Source organism: Diceros bicornis, chromosome 13 (assembly GCF_020826845.1).
Source record: "Diceros bicornis minor isolate mBicDic1 chromosome 13, mDicBic1.mat.cur, whole genome shotgun sequence".
Classification (NCBI taxonomy): Eukaryota; Metazoa; Chordata; class Mammalia; order Perissodactyla; family Rhinocerotidae; genus Diceros; species Diceros bicornis.
In genome coordinates, this window is record NC_080752.1 from 44,037,324 (window position 1) to 44,054,908 (window position 17,585).

The 17,585-nt window shown below is 40.5% G+C and overlaps 1 protein-coding gene across 2 annotated transcripts in view; it reads left to right on the top strand.

Moving 5' to 3' along the window:
* Positions 1 to 282: 282 nt before the first annotated feature.
* Positions 283 to 17,585, top strand: part of YTHDF2 (YTH N6-methyladenosine RNA binding protein F2) — a 28,098-nt gene continuing 10,795 nt past the window's right edge. Inside the window, exons 1-5 of one of the 2 annotated variants that reach the window (XM_058553439.1) lie at positions 283 to 607; positions 1,097 to 1,121; positions 1,692 to 1,771; positions 4,657 to 6,234; positions 13,574 to 13,581. In XM_058553439.1, coding sequence (XP_058409422.1) covers positions 581 to 607; positions 1,097 to 1,121; positions 1,692 to 1,771; positions 4,657 to 6,234; positions 13,574 to 13,581 — 1,718 coding nt within the window. In that variant the 5' untranslated portion in view covers positions 283 to 580. Of the gene's footprint in view, positions 608 to 1,096; positions 1,122 to 1,691; positions 1,772 to 4,656; positions 6,244 to 13,573; positions 13,582 to 17,585 lie in introns of both variants that reach the window. The other variant, XM_058553438.1, reaches the window with a different exon arrangement.

Consider the following 17,585-nt stretch of genomic DNA (forward strand, 5'->3'; position numbering starts at 1 on the left):
TCTCTCAGGCTTCGCGAGTTGCTTCCTCACTGGAAAACCAGCTTTTATGGGTTTTCCCAAGCTAAAGCTACTCTCTCCAGCTGTTAGTCAAAACGTCGTGGGGCGACCCTGGGCGCCCCCACCCTCCTGGGCCCCAATCCGGAGGCTGTGGGGGCGGGGAGGCGGCGCACACCGCTTCCGCTCCTCCAGCCCAGCAGAGGGCGCTGCGGCCCCGCCTCTTCCTTCCCGGGGTGCTTCGCGCCGGGCCCCTTCCGCGTGGGTGAGTGAATGTGAGAGTCAGCGTCGCGCCGCGCGCGCCGTCCGCCTCCGCCGCTCGGCGCCCTTATTTCGGCTGCGAGGGGCGGGCACGCGCGTAAAGGCATAGAGACGGGCGTTGAGCTGTCGGGCTAGAGCGTCGCCGAGTCGGAGCCGGAGCCCGAGCCGCGCGCTGTGTCTCCGCTGCGTCCGCCGAGGCCCCCGAGTGTCAGGGACAAAAGCCGCCGCCGCGCCGCCTGCTCCCGCCGTCGGGGTTCATTCGCCGCCGCCGCCGCAGCCCTGAGGAGAGTCCGCTGCCGTCGCCACCCGTGAGGATCCGAGAGCCATGTCGGCCAGCAGCCTCTTGGAGCAGGTACAGGCCCGGCCCGCATGCCTCGGCCATTGTGTGAGGCGAGAGGGAGCCCGACTAGGCCCGGGCCTGCCGCCCCCGGTCGGGCCGAGCCCAGGCGGCGCCTCTTGCGGGCCGGGTTTCGGGCCTCGCAGGCCGGCCGCACCCCGCGCCTCGCCCTCAGCCCGCTCTCCCCGGGCCTCGGAGCCCACCGGCCGCGCCGCGCTCCCTCCTCTCAGCGGGCCTCGTTTTCCTTCCTTGTTTCCTTTCCCTTCCTTGAAGCCCTGGTTTCCTCGCGGTGCCTCTGGCGCGTCCTCCGGGTTTTCTCCGCGGGCCCCGCCGGCCTAGCGCTTTTCCCCGCCCCCATTTCCAGCCTCCCCCTCACCACCATTCCTGACGCCTCCCCTCAGGCCTGCTCCTTTATTCCCCTCTCGGGCCCGGCCTTAATTCGTCTTTCCTTTTCCATTTCTTCTCGGACAACTTGCTGCTCGGCGACGTTTTCTTCGCCCGCAGAGACCAAAAGGTCAAGGAAACAAAGGTGAGCCTGCCCGGCCGGTGGCCCCGGGCCGGGAGGGGGACCCCGAATAGTGGGGGCGGGGTCTCTGGGAAGCGCCCCGGGCAGAGGACGTTTCAGAAGCCGCTTAGTTCGCAGGTGCCTCACACTTAAGGATTTGACCCTTTCGGTGTGCTCTTGCAGCTGGCGAACAGCTTTGTAGCGAACAAGGAGTAATTCATTAAGGGTGGGGGTGGATTCGGTTTTGAAATGTCCCAGGTCCTTAGTTTCCTGTAGGTCTTAGAAGGCCTTTGTTTTTCATCCTCGTGGATCGCACTCTGGAAGTACTCACATGTGATGGGGGAGGGGAAGCGGGAGGGAATTGAAATCTAGAGGAGCCAATAAAATGACCTTTTTGGATCAACTTGTTCTGGGTGGAGGGAGACATTTTCACTGACGAATGTTGCTCAGCATTCGCTCTCATCTTTATCCTCTTGAAATTCAAACTTATTTGCTCTGTTTAGTAAGGTTTTTCTCTCGTTACAATGTATTTAATTAATTTGGGAGGGAGATTGTATAATAGAGACACCCCTAATTTGGATTTTTTTCCTTTAGTACAAAATGGATCTGTACATCAAAAGGATGGATTAAATGATGATGATTTTGAACCTTACTTGAGTCCGCAGGCAAGGCCCGTGAGTAGTTAACCATTTACATGCCTGATCAAAGGGTGTGGTATACTGTTATTCCTTCTCTGCCCTGTCAATAAATCTCATTTTCAGGGAGTGCCTTTCTTAATACCAGTCAGTGTGTTGTTAAACCGTTACTACAAATGTTAATAGACTTTTAAGATTCCTATTTCTATTGTTAGCAGACGTTGTATCCTGAGACTAATACTGATAACGTTTTACAGTGTAGTAGCAGTAACGTATGTTTAATTCTTCCTCCTTATTGAGAATGTAACAGTGCAAAACTTAAGAATACTTCCCAGTTTTAGGTATTCTGAATTTTCACCCCCCCCCCAACCCTTTTTCTTTTGGGAAAATTGGATTCATGTGTGATGTGAAAACTAATATAAAATCACCTGAACTTTGTTCAGTGCTGCAGAACTGGGTGTCTTCCTTTTCTCTGGTCACTAGTTAGTGAGTTCTTAGATTATCAGAACTGTTATGGAGTTAGGTACTGGTGTTTTGAGTTGAGCTGTATCTACGTCTATAGAGACCAACTTTGTAAACCTCTGGCTTCTCACTTGAGAGCTGTAGGACTTAAAAAATGGAGTTAAAGGAAGATAAAATACTGTTTAGCACAAACTAAGATTGAGAATGTTTGAGATTTCTGCAATGTAATCTGTCTTCTAATGTGAAGATTAGTTGCATATAGGTTCATATATTAACGTGACCTGTGCATGTAGAAACTTGTTTAATTCGGCAGTTCTTTCGTATTAATATCTTGGGTCCCAGAGACGTAGTCACCCAGTTGTAGCTAGTAAATATAACTCCTCAGACTAATAAACCAAAAGGAAAATTGACAGTAACTCATTCACAATACCTTAAAAGGTGAAGGAGCTTAGGACACATTTATATAAATTTTGAACAGATGCTGTGTGATATTTATAATAGTCTTGAATAAGTTGACATGATAGTGCATGCCCATATTTGGACCTAATCCTTACATAAAAATTTTTAGATTCTTTATGTAAAATTTTCTGCAATGAAAGTATAGAAACCACTTAAGCAAGTGATTGGAGAAAAGTTTTCACAGAAGACAACCAGTTAATCAGGAAAAGTAGGGAAAAAAGTAGAGAAATGAACTATTAATAGGTTCCTGCTATTGAAGTAGTTTGCTTACATAATCATTATAACAGGGAGAGTGGGAGCGTTTGGAAACATAATTCTAGGTAGTTCTTGTGAAACATTGTGTAATTCAGATTTTTGAGCTCAGGGGCATGTGGGAACCTGCCAGTTCAGGAGTAGGCATTCAGCTATATAATGGCATAACCTGTGATATTAAGTGCATTTGTTTTTTATTTCTCAAGTAAGTTAAAGCTTAAATGTCTTAAAAATTTGCGGGGAAAATATAAATCTTGGTTGAATAGACGAATAACTTGAGAATCTTTGTCCGTTGTAGTTTATCGTCAAGAGTAATTCATCTACCTCTGAAATAATTTTTCGTTGCCTTATCTTGGAATAATCCCTTAGGCTTAATCCATTGATTATAGACTGAATTTATTATACATAATGGATTTGGGTCTGTTAAAATTTTAACACTATCTTCAAGAAATAGACTTCTCTTAAACTTGAGGGTATATGTGAAAAGACTTAGCTATTTTTTTTTTAAGGAAAATTTTAAATTGTCAGAGGAAAGCACCATTTTATCAAACCACATCAGCTAAAATATTTAATCTTGAAAAGATGTGTTTTAGTGGCTAGGGAGAAGTACTATTGGCTTTGATAAAACAAACTTAAGGCCTAACATAGTTATGGTCATCCAAGTCTCTTAAGAACAAAATTCCCTATTGATTAGTCAACGGATTTTTGTATGCCATAACTATTTTGAAGTTAGGATTAAAATACTCTGTTTTGAGTTGACCTCTGTCTACATCTATAGAGACCAGTTTTGTATACCTCTGGCTTCTCACTTAAGGGACTATTCTGTGTGCTGTAGGATTTATAAAAAAAAAAAGTTGAAATACTGTTCAGCACAAACTAAAGATCAAGAATGATTGAGGTTTTTGCAGTGTAATCTGTCTTCTAGTTTGAAGACTAGTTGCATGTAAGTTTATATTTCTGGTTGTTATTCTTTAGGATGATATGGATCCTTTTTTAAAGATATAGATTGTATGGTGTCTTTGGTATTATACTCCTATTTTTAATGGAAAACTTAGGTGTGCATTTCAGCTTAATTTCATACGTGAAGCAGAACAGGTAGAAACATTTTTCTAGTTTTAAATCCTCTGGAAGCTATTGTGCATTTCCTTTCCAGGTTATAATTAAATAGTGGCATCTATTGATGTTCCCAGATGGTTTGGCAAGAGGCTAACACTGTAAACTAGATATAGTGAATCTTGCTTTTTGGTTTATGGTTGAGGAATGGCTGCACAGATTTTGGGGATAGAACTTGAAACTTCCAGTTCTTTTCATTTTGTGTCTTATCTATTATAGTACGGTTTTAATAGGAAACTTTTGAAACGCCTCCGTTATGCCAAAATTCCCATTCCCTCAATCTGGAGATAGTCGTTTTAATAAAAGCCTCATCTCAACACTTTTATAGAGCAAGACTTACACTGTTGGTGAGATACTGAGTTTTCCCTTTCTGAATTGTAGTGCTAAAGTTAAGGCCCATATTCATTGTATACGAGTTTAACTTTAAATGTTTCAGTTATTAAGCCAAAATATCTTACAATATAAAAATATCAGCAAGTTCATGGGAAGAGACCATATGAAATGGTCTCTCTCCGTTTTTATGGTAATGGCTGAAATATTTGAATTGTGTGAATAATTGGGAGAGGAAATGTCCTGATTATTGTTTTCTTTATTTTTGTGTTTAGTTTTGATTTGCCTTTTTTTTTTTTTCCCCACAGAATAATGCATATACTGCCATGTCAGATTCCTACTTACCCAGTTACTACAGTCCCTCCATCGGCTTCTCCTATTCTTTGGGTGAAGCTGCTTGGTCTACTGGGGGTGACACAGCCATGCCCTATCTAACTTCTTATGGACAGCTGAGCAACGGAGAGCCTCACTTCCTACCAGATGCAATGTTTGGACAACCAGGAGCCCTAGGTAGCACTCCATTTCTTGGTCAGCATGGTTTTAATTTCTTTCCCAGTGGGATTGACTTTTCAGCTTGGGGAAATAACAGTTCTCAGGGACAGTCTACTCAGAGCTCTGGATATAGTAGCAATTATGCTTATGCACCTAGCTCCTTAGGTGGAGCCATGATTGATGGACAGTCAGCTTTTGCCAGTGAGACCCTCAATAAGGCTCCTGGCATGAATACTTTAGACCAAGGGATGGCAGCACTGAAGTTGGGTAGCACAGAAGTTGCAAGCAATGTTCCAAAAGTTGTAGGCTCTGCTGTTGGTAGTGGGTCCATTACTAGTAACATCGTGGCTTCCAGTAGTCTGCCTCCAGCTACCATTGCTCCGCCAAAACCAGCATCTTGGGCTGATATTGCTAGCAAGCCTGCAAAACAGCAACCTAAGTTGAAGACCAAGAATGGCATTGCAGGGTCAAGTCTTCCACCACCCCCAATAAAGCATAACATGGATATTGGAACTTGGGATAACAAGGGTCCTGTGGCAAAAGCCCCCTCGCAGGCTTTGGTTCAGAATATAGGTCAGCAGCCAACCCAGGGGTCTCCCCAGCCTGTAGGTCAGCAGGCTAACAATAGCCCACCAGTGGCTCAGGCGTCAGTAGGGCAACAGACACAGCCATTGCCCCCACCTCCACCACAGCCTGCCCAGCTCTCAGTACAGCAACAGGCAGCTCAGCCAACCCGCTGGGTAGCACCTCGGAACCGTGGCAGTGGGTTCGGTCATAATGGGGTGGATGGTAATGGAGTAGGACAGTCTCAGGCCGGATCTGGTTCTACTCCTTCAGAACCTCACCCAGTGTTGGAGAAGCTGCGGTCCATTAATAACTATAACCCCAAGGATTTTGACTGGAATCTGAAACATGGCCGAGTTTTCATCATTAAGAGCTACTCTGAGGACGATATCCACCGTTCCATTAAGTATAATATCTGGTGCAGCACAGAGCACGGTAACAAGAGACTGGATGCTGCTTATCGCTCCATGAACGGGAAAGGCCCCGTTTACTTACTTTTCAGTGTCAACGGCAGTGGACACTTCTGTGGTGTTGCAGAAATGAAATCTGCTGTGGACTACAACACATGTGCAGGTGTCTGGTCCCAGGACAAATGGAAGGGTCGTTTTGATGTCAGATGGATTTTTGTGAAGGACGTTCCCAATAGCCAACTGCGACACATTCGTCTAGAGAACAACGAGAATAAACCAGTGACCAACTCCAGGGACACTCAGGAAGTGCCTCTGGAAAAGGCTAAGCAGGTGTTGAAAATCATAGCCAGCTACAAGCATACTACTTCCATTTTTGATGACTTCTCACACTATGAGAAACGCCAAGAGGAAGAAGAAAGTGTTAAAAAGGTAACCAGCTTACCATTCTTAAGACTTAGATAAGGAGAAGAAACTAGAGAACGGGAGAGGTGGAGAGGTATTATACTGAACCATTAATAAAAGCTTTGTAAATAACGCAGGTATCACTTAACAGTTCAAGCCTTTATGGAAGTATAGTTGGTCTTAACTATTTGAACCTTAGTGTGAAGGAATGTGGGAACATTAATGGAGAACAGAAATGTGGGCCTGAAGCAGAAACAATGTAGGTGAAAAAGGAGTCTGAAAGAAATGCAGAGGGAATAATTGAAGTGATAGAATGGTGAAAATTAAAGTAGGAAAAGATTGAGGCTGTAAAATGACAGAGAAAAACGTAAAAGTTTTGTTGGGATTAACTTTTGGCTTAACGGGTACTGTGGTTATTTTCAAGTTAGTGTGTCACCAAGCCCTGACATTGCTTTTTTAGCCTGCCTTCTGACAACTGGCAGTGTTAAGGGGATGTTTTTCAGAACTTTCTTCCTTACTGCTATCCTTCATAGTGTTCTGCTTAATTACTTTTTTCCAAACCTTTTTCCCATTAATGTTTATTATGTAAAACTTGGAAAACAAGATAATCAGGAAAAGCTGGCCTTTTGCTCTTAACATTTTGTTGTATTCCTAAGAGTCACTTTCTCTTGTTTCCTCTGTAACAATTGGTAATCTTGGTCAGAGTGATGGAGATTAGGTCCAAACTAAAGAGTTGAATTTATTTGAAAGAGTTAGTAATGCTTGGTCCTTGTGTATTGAGTGAATGTAATCTTTAGGACTGTAAGAGGATGATACAATACTGGGGCAGATCATGTATTATCTAGGACTTAGACATATTTATATATTGGAAGTAGGTGAAAAGATTATGGGCAAGGAGAAAATTTTTTTAAAACATCTGTATATTAATGATTGAGAGAATCCTGAGTGGTCATCTTCAAATGTAAAGTAAAAAACAAAACCTAACAAGCTTATGTAAATATATTTTCCTTGAATTTGTCATGAATTCACAGGGATTTATATATTTGATTTAGGATCTGAGGCACTTGTTATGTCTCTATAAAAATTTTATTCCTTTGAGCAGTGGGAGCAGGGCTCTTTGGTTGAGTCTCCACCTCCATAACACAGAATCAGGTGCATAGTCGTCCAGCTAAAGCAGGATGGTTGCCATCTTATCTTCTAGTGTGTATAGATGAATAAGAAACGGAGGTATACATGTCAGTGTTGCTAAAAGTATTGGGGATGTGGAACCAGATTACTGAAAAGTTGGCTGTCAGAAAAAACTCTTTTTTAGTCCTTTAAATTTCCCTCTTCCCTAACAGTTTAACTTAAAATCTGCCGTAATCTTGTAAAAAAAAGATAGCTTAACTGATTATTTTTACCAGACATCTGAAAGGCTCTAAAGATTTCTTCACAGGCATCTGTTTCTAGAGGAACAAGGAAGGAGGCCATGACCTTTTAGGCATCATGTAGTGGCATGGCAGATTATTAATGTGTGTGAGAGGCATTCAGGTGCTAGGTTTAACCACTTGAAACATGTATAATATCTGTCCCATATTATGAATTTGCTTGCTTTCATCTGCAAGGCTTTGTCCTATGTCTTGTGATTAAAAGCAGGAAGGCAAGGACAGGAATATTTTTAGGAATGCTTAGCGTAGATGCTAAGATAAACTTGTATGTATTAGAACTAGTGGGGAAACTTGGGTTTAAAAATGAAGTAGTAAATTTGAGGACTGTTAATTTATGTAAACTTTTAATCAAGTGTGTATTTGTATTAAATTGAGTGGTTCATTGAATGATAATTGAACTTGATAAGTAGGTGTAAGATTTGTATATGAAAACATCACTAGCCTTGTGATGTTTTCATAGAGTGAGTGTGATAATCAAGATTTAGGGTCTTTGTTAAGCTAACTAATGGATCTTTCTTAAAACTATTCCATAAAGACTTTTGATGAATGAATATCCTAATTGTTCTGAGGCTGGTGAACAAACCACCAAAAACAAGAATAAAAAATAGAAGCTTCGATTATACTTGTGTCAGATTACTTTTTAGTTTACCTACTGTAAGAAGAGCTTGCTGGGGTTTCAGGAAGGTCCCTACGAATGCTTCTAGACCCAGTTACCATTTCAGTCAGTATCGCATTACTCCTGTGTTGCCCACTATTATCCTAACATCCTTACGTAACTGACTATAAACTGTTCTTTCAGTCTTTATTAGGCTTTAAGACAAAACAAGTTTCATGAGAATGGGACTGATAGCTCATTGAGGCAGTAGATTCCCTTAGGTGGGGTGTTTGTGTGCTTTTGTATTTATTGACAAGATGGCAAAAAATCTTCATGCCAAATATGGTAATGCAATAAGTAGGGAAATAACTTAAATTTCATGCTGAAAATGTTATAGCTATTCTGAAGTTCTGTGTTTGGGCATGTATCTTGGGAGAACACACTGAATCAGATCTGTAGCTGTTTTTGCCTAGTATTATTACTGACTTGTTCTGTCGCATGGTCTAATTCAGTATCATAGAACCTTCAAGCATTGGATCTATCTGGCTTGAAACTTCAGCAAATTTTAGTGACATGTTCAATATTTGGTTACTTTGTTGTATACTTCAGATACTGTTTTGTAACCTGCTGTCTGCATTTATTTAGAACCTTTCCCTAATGGTTAAATGTTCTTCTGTGACATCAATTTTTATGGTTACATAGTATTCTATCATATATTTATTATAATTTACCAATCCTTAATTGTTGAATGTCAGCTTTATAATTTTTTCCAGCTAAAATAACACTGCAGTGAACATACTTTGATATAAGTATTGATTGACATCTGTCCTTCGGTGTTATTGCTGGGTGAAAGGATGTATGCTTTTTGAAGGTCTTGGCTGTGCTGTATGTTGCCATATGGGCTTTTTTTCCTTCTGAAAAATTTTTTGAGAGAATTACTGTCAGCTGTTATGCAGAAAACAGTGAGTTAACCTTTCCCTTTGTCTCAACTTTGGAATAGTGTGGCATAAAGGGAGAGTTACTCCCTGGATTATGTTTTTTATAAACCTGATAATAGTTGGTTTAATTTTTGTCTTATATATCTAGCCTTTTAAATATGGGTAAAAATAAGAATAGAGAAGTAGAGGGAACTAAGGACTGTGTAATTCTCTTAAAGCCTAGCCCAGTGTTAGACTCAGTCAGGCACTTGGGTAGCTGATTTTTTGAATAACAGGAAAGCTAATGGGAGAGTAGGGCGAGAGATCTAGAGATGATGTGATTATAGGGACAATAGCTTAAGGTATATATTTTTAAAAATTTCATTGCTATTAAGTGAGAATAGCAGGATTTCTTAAATACCTCTAGAATTATTCTTATTTTCAAGCAGAAGATCTAAAAATAGTGACTTGGAGTGTGTTTGGATGTACTTAAAATTTGTGCTGTTTAAGAATTGAGATGAAGCTATTTATCTTTTCTTTGAACAACTTTACTGTGTGCTAGACACTACAGAGAAACCAGGATTGTATTGTCAGGGAGCCTTACATTAGTGACAGGTAACAGTACAAAACAGAAAGTGTTTTCTCAAGGTATGCACAGGGTACCAGTTTGGAAGCTTGAAGATTGCCTAACCCAGCCTGGGGCATGGGTGGATTGGTCGTAGAAGAATCTTGGAAGAAGTGATCTCTGAGCTGAGCCTTGAAAGATGTATAGAAGATAGCCAGAGGTGTTTTAGGAACACCTCTGTGAACATAGGTTCAGAGTAGCCCAAATCTGTGACACTGTATAGATAAATAACATAGAACAGGAATTCCTGTACAATTCAAGAATAAGTCTAATTGGTATTGTGGAATGAGTTCCCCAAAAGGGAAGTTTGGAGATTAAATTAGGAAAAGGGAATTGAATGAAAGTTTTATGCAGTTGTTTGATATGGAAGGAATCTACTGAGACAGGTACAAAGTTGGCTTTGAAAAAAAAAAAAGTACTCGAGTTTAAAAGAGGGAGGAGAGGGGCCAGCCTCAGTGGCCTAGTGGTTAAGTTTGGCGCACTCTGCTTCAGTCGCCTGGGCTTGGTTCCAGGTGCGGACCTACACCACTTGTGGCCGTGCTGGGGTGGTGACCCACATACAAAATAAAGGAAGATTGGCAACAGATGTTAGCTGAGGGTGACTCTTCCTCAGCAAAACAAAAAAGTGAGGAGTAAGGTCTACTTTGAATCAGGATAGAGGAGCTCCTTTTTTTTTTTTTAAACTTTTTTTCCCCAAAGCCCCAGTAGATAGTTGTGTGTCATAGTTGCACATCATTCTAGTTGCTGTATGTGGGACGCAGCCTCAGCACGGCCAGACAAGCGGTGCGTCGGTGCGTGCCCGGGATCGAACCTGGGCCGCCAGTAGTGGAGCGCGCGCACTTAACCGCTAAGCCACGTGGCTGGCCCAGGAGCTCCTTGATGTAACCTTTGCATGGAAGGCGATGGGAAGCTTGTAGAAGTAAAGGTGACTAGATATCATTACTGAATACACGCAGCTCACTTCTTCCCACAGTGTGTTTCATACGTTATCTTATTTCTCGTCATAATATGCCTTAGTGTTTAGCAGAGGGTTTAGCTTAGAAGAGATGATTTAGAAGGGGACTATGATAGCTGTTTTCAAATGCTTCTAAAATTCTGGTAGATTTATTCTCCATGCCAAAAGACAGCACTAGAACCAATGGGTAGTGGTTATAGGGAGGAAGATTCTGTAAATAAAAGGGAGAACTTTCTAAAAATGGAGTTTTTAGTCACAGGATGGTTTCAAGAAGAGACTGAAACTTTTATTAAATATGTTGTAGAGAAGACTCATACATGGGATAGTCTAGACCAGAGAAACCAAGGATAAGAGAGAGTTAGCTGGCCCAAGATAAGATTTGAGGTTCATGGAGAGGAATTGATGCTACTAGACAGGTCTTTTTAGGAAGGTGGTTGTTTCTCTTCTATAGTTTCTGACCTAAATACTTATAAAAAATAGGAAAGGACTTGAGGCTAAAAGGACGTGGGTGACAGAAAGGATTGGTGGATTTCCAGTGAATATTAGTACAGGTTAAATATTTGGGTAGTTATTTCTTAACATATTAATGAGAAAATTGTTACTGAGAGTGTATTAAAGATTTACTTATTAAAGGAACATAGAAGTGATTATTTAAGAGAAATGTTTCCTTTTTCTTTCTTTCTTTCTTTCTTTTTTTTTTTTTGGTGAGGAAGATTAGCTCTGAGCTAACATCCAGTGCCAATCCTCCTCTTTTTGCTGAGGAAGACTGGCCCTGGGCTAACATCTGTGCCCATCTTCCTCTACTTTATATGGGACGCCGCCACAGCATGGCTTGACAAGTGGTGTGTCGTGCACGCCCGGGATCTGAACCCGAGAATCCCGGGCCGCTGAAGTAGATCGCGTGCACCCAACTGCTATGCCACCGGGCCGGCCCCTCCTTTTCTTTTTTTTAGTCTAGTTTTCTTACAGTGTTGGCGCAAGTAATGTTTCTCTTTATAAGGAAGTTTTGTTTGTTTGTTTCTTCCTTTCCCTCCTAACCCTTTAATTTGAGCATTTAGTTGTTGAGAAATATTTGAAGTAATCACCTTGGGTCCATTTTTAACAGTAGAAAAAAATTAAAAATATCCAAGTTTTAGTGCTATAAAAGAAAGGAAGAAAACATCATTTTAGCTAAATATATTTTCTTATTATTAAATCCTTAGGAAATAAATAACCTTGGGGTATTTTTCCTTTCCATTTAGCATTTCCTCACTCCACTGCTATTTTAAATTTCCTCTTCAGAACTAGTAAGTGGGCATCCTGTTTTAATTGGGATGGCAAACTTGAACTTTTCATAAAATTCTAAGGCTATGTCTACTTCTATCTTGCAGATAAATTTACTTGTCTCTCTCCCAGAAGGGTTGAGGAAATTCTATTTGTATTACTCATCACCTTCCTTGCTTGGTGGATAGATAAAATGTCTTTCTGAGGCCCCTTAATGGAGGACTGGAAGAGAGTAGATGACATTGAATTTGGATCTCTTTGAGCCATGCCCTTTGTTTGTATCCATCTTTCAACAAATATTTGTGTTAATTGCTGGGATAGAACAGATAAACACAGCACCATCTTTGCCTTAGGACCAGACACTGTTGTTAGGAGGACAACAAAATGGATAAAATAAGGCGTTAAGAGCTGTAATAGGGGAATGAAGAAATGTTTTGGCTTTCTGGAGAAGAGTGATAAATTTGGGAAAATGAGGAAAGGCTTCATGGAGTAAATATTGTTTGACTCATGCCAAATAGAATGAGTAATAAGCACTCGAATGATGGCACAGTGCTTGGCACACAGTGCACAAAAATGTTTAGCTGTCATCTGATATGTCATTGTCATATTTCAGATGAGGAAGCAGGCTCAAAGAAGTTATTTATACAAGATCTCATAGTTTATAAGCAGTGGAGTTGGTATTTCGGTGTAAGTGTGATGATGTGCTGGAGCTGGCTAAGTGAGTGAACTGCTTAGCTTTCAAGAATTTTAGCCAGCTGCTTGTTAACAGTCATTATTAAACAAATTACATAAACTTAAAATTAAACACATTGTATTAAAAAGTTTTAAATGCCTTTCTGTTTACATTAAATTACATTATAAACTACAGTTCGTAATATTATAAATTACAATTACACTACATAAACTTAGAATACCACTGTTATTACCATTAAACCATAATAAATACTCAAATTCATCACTCGAGGTTATTTACACCTATCCTATCAATATATAATGACTGTGCTATTGCACATCTCTTCTCAACCCCACATTCAGTGATATCACATTGGTAGCTTGAAATCAGCCATGTTATTTACACAGTGGAAATTGGTAAATGCTATATACAAATCAGGACTTGATTTTTTATTTTTCTAGACTTAAGTAATGGAGAAGATATTAATGCAGGTTAAACTTAAGTGTGTCATGTCTGTAGCTCTGACATATTTTGAATAACACAAAAATTTGAGGAAATAGTCTTTCAGAATTTGAAAATTATCATCCATATTAGCAAAGAAGTTGCTCAAATCATTGATGAACCAGTGAAGTTCTGACATATGCCTTTGTTGTTTCACTTTTGTCTTAATAAATAAATGATAAAGTATGTTGAAATGTCACCCAAAGAGCCACGGAGTCTCTCTAGCCCCAAAGCCCACAGACCTCTGTGTGGTATATGGAGTTTGCCAGGTAGAATAGTGAAGAGAAGGGCATTCTAGGAAGAGGGGACAGCATGTTCACAAACATGGTCTTGTGAATACTTAGGTTATGTTTTCAGAATAATGAAAAGTTTAATGTGGAAAAGAATGGCAAGTGATAAAGCTGGAGAGGTTGGCTGGGCCCAGTATATGAAGGGCTTTGGATTTTTATCCTATACTTTTGCTTTAGTTGGATTGTAAGGGAGGGTAGTTAATGTGGAGTGACAGTTTGGAGGATAGAAGGATGAAACACTTAGTGAGCACTGACTTTGTTAGGCAGTTGTATAGCCTTACTTTAATCCTCACAGTAACCCTGGGAGGTAATATTCCATATTTACAGATAGAGAAATGGAAACTTAGGTTAGCAGCTTACCTAAACTCAGCTATTAAATGAAGAGAAATGGGCGTAGGTGGCTCAAAGACCAAATGAGAGGCTTTTACAATAGTTTGGGAGAAAAAGACATTGAGAGCCTGAACCAAGACGGTGGTGATGGGGAAGTTGGATTTGAAGAATGTGGTAGACATATTTGCTGATTAGTTATTCTAAAAAAAATTTAGAGAATACGAGAAGGGCAGCAGGTTAGGGTCAGGGTTTGGAAATGTGTTGGCTTTTGGAAATAGTGTTGGGTTGCCTGTGGGATAGAAAGATGATAGTAGGATCTGGAGCTCAGGAGAGAGATCTGTTGATAAAAATTTGGGAGTTTTCCACCCTCAGTATAGGTAAAGTCATGGAAGAATTTAAGATTATTCAAGAGTATTGCCAATAAAAAAATGGCTGAAATTATTGAGCACTCTCTCCAGTGTCTGTCACACAGCCATCCTGAATACTTTATGTATTTGTAAGTAAGTTTTCATTTAATTCTCATTGTGAAGTATGTGCAGTTATCTCAGTTTTACAGATGAAGACACTGAAGCACAGAAAAGAGTAAATAACTTTGCCAAGTCACACAAGCTAAGAAAGCAGAGCTGGTGTTCCTGCTTCTGTAGTGGGGTTCTAGAGCCAGCACACAGTGAGAGAAGAGGGCCAAAGAAAGAACTCCCAGAAATAACAAAATTTAAAGGGTGGGTTAAAGAACACAGTGAAAGAGATTGAGAGGGAATAGTCTGAGCTTTAGAAAGAACAAGGGGAGGGCTGTATTTTGAATAGAATTTCAGGCAGTGGGGTATAATTGTTTATTCAGAGACTGCAGAGAGGTAGCAGATGAGGACTGCAAATGCCAACAGCTATCTGTTGAATACAAGTAACATGAGAGTGCTTTGTTGTTAGGGGTTTGCAGGTTTTGGTCACCACACATCATTCAACAGACTCTGTATTTGTTGTTTCTATGTTGTTCTAACTCCTCCCCACCCACAAAGCTGTCTTCCAAGTTGTCTGTTCCAAGCCTTAAAGAGATTTAGTGAAGTAAGACCAGCTTTTATATAGTTATTATGGGCTGTTGTGGTAAATTAGACCATATAAAAATGTCTGAAATACAGTTGGGTATTAAAAATAGCAGTATTATGTTTTTGGTATGGCTAAAGATTGATCCAAAGGGAAATACCATTTTTCAAAACTTAAACATTTTGGAACAAGGGGTTGTTAGCAGCTCTGGAATTATTTGGTATCTACTCTAAATAGTTTAAACCAAGCATTACTCAAATTTGAGCCGTTCTCCTTACCTGCCAGAAGTAAAGATCACTCCTGTAACAGTTTTCAAACTTTTTTTTTTTTTTTGTGAGGAAGATCAGCCTTGTGCTAACATCTGCCAATCCTCCTCATTTTTTTTTGCTGAGAAAGACTGGCCCTGGGCTAACATCTGTGCCCATCTTCCTCCACTTCATATGGGACGCCGCCACAGCATGGCTTGCCAAGAGGTGCGTTTGGTGCGCGCCCAGGATCCAAACCGGCGAACTTCAGGCCACCGCAGTGGAGCATGTGCACTTAACCACTTGCGCCACCGGCAGGCCCCTCAAACTTGTTAGTAGTGGAATTCTCCCTCCCCCTTCTCCCCCCCACCCCCGATACAAAATCTTACTGAGAACCCCATTAATGACTGACTTTACACATTCAGGCTCATTTTCCCTCTGGGAGATCTCTGAAGCATAATTTGGAGCTCATTGAATGACGTGAATTTTTTAAAATGGAGGAGTGGCATGTGGAAATTGGGGTGGGGGATTTGTTTTGAAATTGAAGAAATGTAAGGATTTTGCAGCTTCAGCATCTCATCTAGGTGTGTTGGTTTGTTTAGTCTAGGGATGGGGAGGTGAGGAAGACATACATCTCGCAGAAGGTGAGGAGGCTACAGTATTGGCTTTGATTGCCCTAGTTTAAGGGACAGTATGACAAAGGAGTGTTACCTGCAGCTGTTCAGGAGTTTCGTGTAGAGGAAGAGGAAAAGCTCTATTTCCTGAATTAGGGCAAACACAAGTGATCTCATCTTTTCCTGTGAATCCTTCAAGTTTGCAAATGAGCAAGGAGAAAGGCCCTGAGTGTGGTAGCTCAGGTCATCTCTTCTGCCTTTCTCCTCCTTCATCTTGAAGAAACAGGTAATTCAGTTTAAATTTTTTTTTTTTTTTTTGTGAGGAAGATCAGCCCTGAGCTAACATCCATGCTAATCCTCCTCTTTTTGCTGAGGAAGACCGGCTCTGAGCTAACATCTATTGCCAATCCTCCTCCTTTTTTTCCCCAAAGCCCCAGTAGATAGTTGTATGTCACAGTTGCACATCCTTCTAGTTGCTGTATGTGGTACGTGGCCTCAGCATGGCAGAGAAGCGGTGCGTCGGTGCGCGCCTGGGATCCGAACCCAGGCTGCTGGTAGCAGAGCGTGCACACTTAACCGCTAAGCCACGGGGCCGGCCCAGTTCAGTTTAAATTTGCGTGCTGCTGCCATCTGCTTCAGACCAAATTCTTCTAGTTAGAACAACTAGCTCAATAAATAGTGCCCTAGTGCTTTCCATCCTTTGCTGAATGAACAATCCCTACTGAACTGATTTAACTCTGGTTAGCCAAAGGGAGAAGGTATCAAGTAATTATGAGATAATCACAAATGAAACAGTATAGGACAGTGTATATTAAAGTGCTAATATTATAGTATGAGACCGAGTACAGAATAGCAAGACCAGTTAGGACTAGAGTCAAGACATTTTTATGGAACTGGATCTGAGTTGGTTCTGGAAGGATGGATAGGAAAAGATAGTGGAAAGATGAAGGAAGAAAATGGCTAAACCTCCGAGTTTGAGTTGTTGGCTGTGGAGGGGAAAGGGAAGAGACAGGCAGTTGCTCTTCTTTCCAATTCATTTACACTTACTGTTATTGTGATATCTGATGGGTCTTATGAGATATTTAGTACTCTGCTACATATATCAAAGTTAAAAATTTGGCCGTATCACTTGTGTAATACATGAAACCATTTAGAAAAGGTAGACTTATATAAACCTTTGACTTCATGTGAACTTTTTTTTGGTAATCATGGGGTGGATAGCATATAGAATTTTTAAAGTGCATATAAAAAAAATTCACAGTGTGCATATTTTTATTAATATTTGCAAATTTTGCCCTTGCATTTGTTTTTCATTGTAAAATATAACCAAATTATAAAAAGTATAGAAAATGAAAGAAAAATCATCCATAATTTTTCTTCATTCATTTTAGCATTTTTCCTTCTCATCTTTTGCCTGCACAAGTGGTTTATATAGTTACAATCATTTTCTATATAGTGTTTATTTTATCCTTAATATTTTTCCCTTAATATTTCAGGTCTTGACCCATATTTAGCTGTTTTTTTGACATCTAGGCCCTTTACATATCTTATCTCTGATCCCTTGCAGTAATCCTGCAGAATAGTTAAGGTCTTTATTTTACACTTAGGGAACTGAGATTCAAAAAGGAATGACTTTCTCAAGATCAGCAGCTAGATTGTAAAAGGGCTGGAATTTGTTTTGCCCCAAAGCTTTTTTTGTTCTTATCCTTGCATCTTCACATTTATCATTTAAAATAGCTACCAACAGTGTTCTATTATCTATTCATACCTGTAGCCGGTCACCTCTTTGTGGGTATATGAGGAGAGCATAATTAGTTGAAATTTAAACCTTTATTTAAGCACTCAGGTTTAATCTTCTCTCATCGCAAGCATCAAAACGGAGGGAGTTGGATCTGT